The 9307-nt window shown below is 40.3% G+C and overlaps 1 protein-coding gene across 1 annotated transcript; it reads right to left on the bottom strand.

Annotated features, from left to right (window-relative positions):
• Nucleotides 1–680: 680 nt before the first annotated feature.
• Nucleotides 681–4351, bottom strand: LOC112344816. The gene has a single exon (XM_024670209.1). It carries the CDS (start codon nucleotides 4309–4311, stop codon nucleotides 883–885), a length of 3429 nt encoding a protein of 1142 aa, XP_024525977.1. The 5' UTR covers nucleotides 4312–4351; the 3' UTR covers nucleotides 681–882.
• Between the last annotated feature and the right edge of the window lie 4956 nt (nucleotides 4352–9307).

Below are 9307 nucleotides of genomic sequence, written 5' to 3'. Positions count from 1 at the left end.
TAAATCAATATAGAGTAAAGGGTGAAAAATTTGTGCACTACATGCTTTAACCCAAAATTTAAACTCTACTGATATATTAAAAATTTGACATAGAGTGAAAATTTACATATAAAATTTATATAGTGTCAAAAATCATATACATGGCACTGATCTAGATTTTGTTATGCATATATAGTAGGCACTAATGCATGCCTATACATAAAAAAATAGTTGTGTTCAAAATATTATTTTGCAAGTCATCCATGTGTATTACAACAATTTTAGTATACATGTGTTTTATTTTTATATATTTTGCAAGCTTGCATAAAGGTTGCCCACTTTAGATACACCTCCCCTCTTAGTTGATGTACCTCCCCTTGCCATCATAAATTACTTGTTTCACTCCCAATTGCAATAATAATTCTTCAATTCCAAGAATATTCTTATAAGTTCCACCACTTGTCTTTTTAGCTTTAATAACTTCAGTGGAAAATTAAATTTTCTTCTCCTCCACTTCCTTCAGAAAAGTTATTTGCACCACCTCACATTGCTAGGCCCCTTAAAAATGTGGTCAAGAGTAACTCCCACCCTTAGAAAGGAAACTAATTATAATATTTCTGCTTCACCCCATTCAAACCAAAGAAGACTTATTTGCTAGGTCCAAACTGATGCATCCATCATTTCAGGTCTTCTGCTGCCCATAATGAAGAAAATAATTTTTAGAACTACCCATCCTGAGACTAAGAAGCTCGTGACACTACACCTTCCACCTGCGTTACTAAAGGTTGCAAGTTCTAAACTTTGCAGTCCTTTCCCTTATGTAATATGGGGTTCTTCATTGTTACTAAGAAATCACCAATGGTTTCAGCTATGTGCCGTTGACTCACAGCATTTTGGGTGTCATCATCGTCGCGAGCACTTCCCCTTCTCACAGGCACTGTGCAAGAAATGCCGGAAGGTAAGCACTGCCAAATCTCTCTCAAACGCATTCTTGAATCGGATCTTGCAGGCCTCCGCGCCGCCGTTATCGATCAGCTGGCAAATTTGTGGATTCTCCTTGGATATTTTGATGCCGGCCGCCGGGGAGGTGAACGCGATCTTGATCTCCATCCTTTTCAAGTAGTAGCGCTTCCACTCCAGCATGCAATGCGGCCTTCTAATCACCAGGTAGCTCTTCTTGCTCCCTTCTTCTTCCCTTAGCTGCAAAACCTTGAACTTGGCCTCGCCAGCACCCCATATCATCTTTAGCGCCCGCTTCATAGTGTCACTATAGGAAACCCATCGACTGTTCGTGGTTTCTCTGCCGGAAACTTCGATCTTTTCGTTCATATCCACGTAAGTGAGTGAGATCGCCTTGTTGAAGTCGTCGGCTGTTAGATCATACTCCAGTGTCCCAGAGTCCAACTCCGTCACGAGAAATGGCCGCAACCGCTCTATAGTTCCATCTTTGTGCTGACGGATCCACTGGTAGAGCCTGTTACCCACATTTTCTACGATTCCAACAGCAATGAGCTTGCCACCAATTACTGCGGCTCCCGTTATGTCGAGCTTGAGTTCAATTTGAGCGCTGGAGTCCAGAAGCATCCGTCGGTAGTCTATGTCGCTTGTAGGTGGAAACTCCATTCTAAGTTGAGCTGATTGCAGGAGTTCCACGATTTGATGGAAGTCAGGAGGCTGCGAACTCAGGCATTTCTCTATTACAGCCTTGATTCCCGTGCAATCGTGAGAGACTTGCGGTAGGTTTCCAGAGAGCAGTATTTCTTCCCCGATGGTTTGCCCGGTGATCATTTCTGCGCAGGCTATACCAAAGTTGTACGCATCGGTCTTCCTGAAGTCCGCCGCTGGTGCATGGGGGAAGTGGAACGGATACTTCAGCCTTCCAGCCAAGGTACTCAAGCTATTTTGTCCATCTTGTTTTCTGAAGTTGGATCGAGCTGAAACTTTGACAGTGATGCCACCGGTGAATTCGTCGAAGTGGCCTTTCTCAAATTCCACCAGCAGCGTATTCAAGTCCGAGAGCTCGCAGTTATGTTGGTGCAAGTAGGCCACGCCTTGAGCAACTTGAAGCAGGATCTCGATGGTCAATACAAGAGGGAACTTTGTCACTCGGAAGTGGCCTCCAGAGACCTGCTCGGTCACCACAAACAAGTCTTCCCCGTGCCTTGTGTAGCCGATAACTTGCGTTACATTTGGATGGGGCCTGTTTCTAAGTTCTGCGTGCCCTTTGTCAAGCTCCTTCAGGAGCTTTTCAGCTTCATTTCCTGTTCCAAGGGCTTTCACCATCACAGGTACGTCCAGCCATCTTCCTCTAAACATCGTCCCATGGTTTGACATTCCTACCAAATCGAGCAGTACGATTTCCTCTGGACTGATGCACGGAAAAATCGAATCAGCAGCTGACTTTTGAACAAAATATTTTGCCAACTTAACTGTCGCCCCGTCCGATGCATCGAGTAAGCCTTGAATGCTTTCTGCCAGTCTCTTTTTATCATCTTCCACATATTGCTCAGGAACAGCAGGGAACGTCATTATGTTATTGCTGTGGTTACCAGGGTTTATGGCTCTCAATGTGGTTTCACATCTGTTGATATCATCAAGAGCTTTTCTGAATGCCCTCGGGTTATGCTCTTTCAGCACCGCCGTATGCAGCCACCTCTCTTCACTGTAAGATTCTATCAGCGACAACGCAGTTCTCAAGGTAGTCACCAGCTTTATCTGAACGGCAAACCATGAACGAAGGTGCAGCTTATTCGGAAATTCGCGGTAGCTGGAAATCTGCTTGCACCGCGACTGCAAGAAGTAGCACTGATGAAAATTTGTGAACGGAGCAGCAACTGAAATCTGGCAGATCATATCTCCTGCAGCGAGTGTGAGCTCTTCCGCAGCGTTGCAACTGGACATCTCACTGCCTGTGAAGCTGGATTCGAGGTTGTGGCCACCAAGCAACCTTTCTTTTAGCGACCACAGCATCCTGGATATATGTTCGAAGGTTGGTCTATCTTTCGGATTCCTGTTCCAGCACCTGTTGAGGAGAGCAACCAGCTCCAGTGGACAGCCTGTTGGAAGGTCAGGCCTATTTCCATCTTCGATCGTCTCGACCAGTTTATCTGCCACCAGCTGCTTGCCATCGTCCTGAAATGGCAGCGTTCCAGTCAAGATCTGGAAGCAAGTAATTCCGAAGCTGTATACGTCAACCTCTCTGGAGTACTTCTGGCCCTTCAGCATCTCTGGAGCCATGTATTGGATCGTCCCCCTCTGGTAAGACAAGTCCGGTGCAAAGCTTATAAAGTTCGACTTTGAGACTCCGAAGTCTGTTAACCTCACGTCGAAACAGGTGATGCAGGCATGGTTCTTTAATGTCTTAACGAGGACATTCGAAGGCTTGAGGTCTCGATGAACCACATTCCTTTGATGGAGGTAGCTCATGCCGCTTGCGATCTGGAGCATAATGTCTACAGAAGTTAAAAGTTGCAGCGAGCCTTCAGCCTTCCTTATAACACTGGTCAGGTCCCTTTCCATCAGCTCCATGACAAGGTAAGCCTTCTCATCCTTCTGATAGGATCCTATCATCTGGAGCACGCTCGGGTGCGGTTCTAAAATAAGTTCTTTCAGGATGTTCACCTCCTTGTCAACTGAAGCATCACCGCTTCTAAACTCTTTCACAGCAACTGGTGCCCCTACCCATTCAGCTTTGTACACAGAACCAAATGCACCCGCACCTATCAAAGTTTTCAGTTCGAGGGCCTGAATGGTGGCAACGGCTCCTCCTCTGCTTGACATCAGCTTTTTAACAAGGTACTGTGCCAGAACATACCTGTTGTCAGTTTCTGTGATGGAATTTGCTCTCATGAAGAGCTCCTTTCTATCTCTTGATGCGCAGGGACTCAGGTCCTCCATCGCTGAACGCAGGTTCTCTATGTGCTTGCGCTTGTAAGGCATGGCCATGAGGTACTGCACATCCGGGCTCCCAATATCCGTGGCACAATGCATCATGTGAGCATTGACCAAGGCCGTCAATCTACTCAGACTCAGGCAGATCTCCGCAAAGGCTCTGGAATCAGTGAGCCGGACTGCAGCATGGTACAGCCATTCCTCGTGCTGGCACTGCTTGAGAAGCTGCAAGGCTCTGCTTAGCATACAACGGAGCTCTTCCATGGCCAGGGGAAGTGGCTCAAGTTCAGAGCAGCTCTGCCAAAGCCGCACGTATTCTTCGACCACGGAGCATCGGCTTTGCAGGTACTGGCACTGATGGGTGTTGAAGAGGAAATCATACTTACTGGTTTCTTTGATCTCGTGCAGCGGTCCGTCCAGCAGTTCTTGCGCCATTTCCATCTTCACCAAGTCAATTAACCTTGTCAAGCAAGACAATAGAAGTCATGGAGATTTGTGTGTCAGTGTGGGATACGGCTCCCTGATGTGAGTGCCATCGGTCGTTTAGTACTTTTTTGAAGTTCTGGAAGTTTCATATTCTTTGACTCTTCTGAATAATTTTTGGCATTGGTTTTAATGTCATGACCAAAAAGGTTATATGACATGAAAAAAATGCCATATTGAGTGGCAAATCTCTTGCAGAACCTAGTGGTGGATTTAGACATGTTCCATGGCTATTTAGTTGTGGCATATTAGTGAGTAAAGAAAATGTTCCTATCAGATCCCACACCACATCATATGCTTCAAGAAATGAGCGCAAAGGAGAACATTTGGCAAGCCTACTACTATAACAAGTCAAGGAGAACGTTTGGTGGGCTTATTACTATAATGAGGCTATGTGAATTCTTTAGCCACTCCAAATTATACTACTATAGCTCTAATTTTCAAGTAACATCCTCATTAGTGCTCAAAGCTAAATGTAATGCATGGTTCTAAATACCCCCTTGAAACTTGTTAAGCAAGCATGGAGTATGTGTTATTTCAAATTTAGAGCATTTAATATGTGTTTTTTCAGATTTAGAGTGCTGTAAGCATGCTATCTAAATTTGGACTTTAAATTGGACTATTAAATATCAATTCAACTAATAGAGTCAAACCCAAAACCGTTAAGTAGTATTAGGTTAAATGTGGTATCAAAAATCTAAAGACATGTAACCCAAAAATTTTAACTGATTGTAAAAAAAGAGTGCACTTTTATTTATAAGCTCTTTCCTTCTATTTTATAGATCATTTTTCAAGTCACTTACTATTTACAAATAATTTCATTTTATATAATATGATTTTTGGAGAATGTTTTACAAACTCAAATATTCTAGAATATACCTTAAAAAATATATTTAACTTATTTAGTTCTATCTACTAGCTGGGATCCTAACTCTGCTAAAGGAGTTAGGATATAAAAGAATAATAGATTATTTAGTTACAATTTTTATTATATTCATGAAAAATCACAAGTTTTGAGCTATAGTTATATGGTGAGTGTAAACCATTAGATTACATGCAAAAAATAATTATATATCAGAAAGATTTCCTCTTCTCAAGTGTATTTCCACTTATATATATATAGAAATCTATATATCCATGAGCTAAAAGGTCATCAATATAAACATTGAATCCTCAGTTGGCTTATTTAAAACAATTAAATAAATAAAAATAGATATCTGGAAGATTTTGAAAACCATAATGTTCTAAAGTTAAATGATTACATATTTAAGCATAAATTTGTGGATAGGATGAAATTACTATATTTTTCTCTTTGCTGTTATTATAAATTAAATGGATACATAAACCTATCAAGAACAATTGTTTATAAACAAAACAAGATGGTTTTAGTTTTTATGAATAAGGAATTTAAAGTGTAGCAATAATTATAGTACTTATAGGAGGATCTTAGTATTTTTCTAAGAATATTTCAAGTTTAACTAACTTATACAATCATAAAAATGTCAAGCCTAAGCTTTTATGGCATTATATTTTTTAAATATATATTTTGCCATTAAATTATTACTCCTTATACTAATTAAAAATGTTGAAGAGATCAAATATTTTAAAAGTTTAAAAATTAACTTTTAATATAAATTTCACACTGTAAAGTCCAAGTGTACAACTACAATGTCATATGTTAATATTAGCATAGTGGGATTTTGATAGCTGTTGGATTGGTTTCAGTCTGGACCATTTACTCCTGTATATAAATTAATATTTCTAATTTATATATTTCATATTTATATTGCAGTTCTATATTCCATGCACTCACATTGATGGATGTGAGGGGCATCTTTGATTATCCATGAGAAATGTTTGGATTTGTGCTTTTGGTTTAGATTTAGTTTTTGCATCATTTAGATTTCACTTTCTTTGTACCTTTTTTAATTTCTTCTCTTTTACTTTTTCTTTTTTGTTCATCTTTATGACAAAGTAACAACCTCCTCCTTTTTTTACTTTGAAGTAACAGTTAGTGCAATTACTTGATGCTATATGGTTATAGTTGAGCAATTTGTCACGAATGTGACTTTGAGTATCGAAAGTTACTTGTCAACTAGTCCTTATGGACATTCTTTTCTTACTGCTATGATGGCAAGAGGTTGGCATTGTTAGATCCTTTATCAGTCTCCACCTAAGCTAGTTGAGAAATTGGTTAGCACATGTGCACTTGGACCGGAAGGGCACTAAGGAAGGAAATCCTAAATTGTCATTTAGTCAAGAAAACTTGATACGGTGATGAGAAACTCATGATGTTAACTTACACTTGCTAGTGTTGGGAACCCCCGCAATATTAAGCTTGGTCTCTTAATATCATTGAATAATAATTTACCGTGTCTGCTAAACACCCTTGCTATCATGCCCTTTGTGTTAGTCTCATTCCAATCCTAAATGCTATTTATGGAAAGTGTCTAAATTTACTCATTTGGCATATCTACAAAATGTAGAGATTGTCTTGAACACAATAGTGTTCGTCCCATGTCTAAATTCGCAATATAGAAACATTCCATATTTAGTAAATTTCAAGTTTGTCTCAAAGACTAAGTCTTGATACTAAGGGAGGCTTGGGGTGAAAGCCCAAAGTGTGTGGGGGGGTTCCAAATGTATAGTAGGGATAGTGGGTAGGTCAGGCATGGTTGACTAACCTGAGGCATAGTTTAGCTCCTGCTTGCGTGTCTCTCCTTGTTCTACGTCCGGCTTAGGTCTAAGCCCAAGTTCCATACCATATTAGTTGGTGGAGTACCCATATCCTCGCATTAGGTTATCGGTATGCTGAAATAGTGCTAAACTCCGTTTAACTCCATTTAACTCCGTTTTGCGTGCTCATTTTGGCATTAAGATGCTGAATGCTCTAGGACTATTCCAAGCCGTTCTATGCTCTTGTCCCTTTGCTCCTTAGGCTTTATACTCAGGAATTATTCCGTGTCCCAATGCCATTGCTCCTTGGCTCTATGCTTAGGAGTTTGGCACCGTTCCTTCGTTTATGGCCCCAAGCCCTGAAACTTGGGTTCCACACCATTGTCCTTTGGATATGTGGCATATGTCATGTGGCACATGGTGGGTTAGGTTCCGCTTCATGGTTATCCTATAGTAAATCACCATAGGATAAAGGGTAAAAACCACGTGTGCTACATTTGGTATCAAAGAGTGAGTCTCAGCAAGTACTATCCAATGAAATTGGGCCACTAATCTTGTTGCATACGTAGAGATAAAAATGATGATCCGAGTGGCTACATGTTTGGGTGCAAAAGCTTCTTATTTATTCCTTGGGTATGGATTTTGGTTACTTTTTTGTACTGTATTATGTGAGCTTGCTCTTGGGCTCATAAGATGGACTGAGTGAGGCATATTAGCACAAGTTTGCACTTGGGCTTGGGAGTGTGGCACATTAGCAACTCAAGGTTATGCTTTGAGTTGGCAGAATTAATGTTAGCCCATTAATGGTTCCATGAGTTGTTCCTTGTACCCCAGGTGAAAGTAAACCTCCCTTGGGTTTGCTATGAGTGGCAAATAGGCTAGTCTATAGCTGTTTAGCACGGCACTAGTGGATCCTTCTTAGGCATGATTATAAGTGAACCAATCAAGATTATAGAGATTAGTCCATTGGTTTAAGTAATCATTGCCATGCTCTCTCATAAACTTTTCTTAGATTGGACTGAATGTAGTGCAAACACAAGCTTAAGGTTTAGTCAAAGATGGGATTGAAAAGAAAATTATCAGGGACAAAGGATCAAACACGTAAATCATTTTCTCTTCTTGGAGAGATGATTTGCAACGAGGTGTTAACTCATTGCTCATATTCACATCATGCAATCAAGAGTCCCTACTTTGATGCATATTGGAAGTGATGATCTTACAAATGGTGAGTCATGGGATGGATAGCGATGAAGCGCTAAATTATTTTGTTTAGGCTTGCCATTGAAAGACTTGGGTTACAATGCTTAATCTTTTCCAGGGAACCTTGCTATTGCTCATTGAGTAGCTTAGTGTTGGATTAATTTTGAGTTTGGTCAGAAAGAAAGTGGCATGAGCTTGTCTGTGTTGTGAACAAAAATTAATGGTGTTGAGTGTTGTAAATCTTTATCAGTGGGGTGTGGCATTTATGTTGCATTTTATCAAATTGAGTTAGCACTTGATACTCATATAAACCTTGTAGTAGTGACATAGGCATTACTCATAGTGTTGCTCGATTGATGATCAAGTTATTGTGATTTTTTTATCATATCCATATGATAGTGAGTAATGTATTTACGAAGTTGCTTAGTTAAACGATGATCAACCCCAAAGTGGGTGATAATGAAGCTAGTCTACTTTATATAGTAGCATTTAAGTAGCTTTGACTAAGTTCTCAATGGTGATTCATTATGCTAAGCTTGAGTTAGTACGTTGTTTCCTTAAGTTTGCCTATAAGGTGTTGGAAAAAGTTGTAGCATTCATTTGTTATAGCTTGTCAATTAATCCATTAGCACTTAGAGTAGATTGTTGGATGGAGAAGATGTGTAATTGAGGCATTAACATCACTAGAACTTGTGTTAGTGGAACTAGTATTGTTATTTTGAGTGATGAGGGATTTTCCTTAGACCTTGATATGTCATTTTTCTTATTAATGTTTTGGCTTCATGTTAGATCTTGAAAGTGGTTGAAGAAGAGTGTTAGTGCAATGTAGATATCTGAAGATGTGGTCTTCGTGATCAAGCCTTAGATATTCAATTTGCATTTTGTGGATGTTGGTGTTGGATGTTGGAAAATGAGCAAAGATGTTCGATGCTTAACATACTGCTGGGTCATGAAAATTTGTGTTGAGGTGAACCTATGTGAAGTTGTAACCCGATCGGCGTTCCGGGCGGCAGGTCACGCACCTTCGCCAGGAGCTGGGCCGAGATCGTCCAATAGACGTAGCAAGGAGCTCACTCTG

Source organism: Selaginella moellendorffii, unplaced genomic scaffold, assembly GCF_000143415.4.
Source record: "Selaginella moellendorffii unplaced genomic scaffold, v1.0 SELMOscaffold_6, whole genome shotgun sequence".
In the NCBI taxonomy this organism is placed as follows: Eukaryota; Viridiplantae; Streptophyta; class Lycopodiopsida; order Selaginellales; family Selaginellaceae; genus Selaginella; species Selaginella moellendorffii.
The sequence above is the reverse complement of the archived record's forward strand: the minus strand, read 5'-3'. Positions and strand labels throughout refer to the sequence as shown.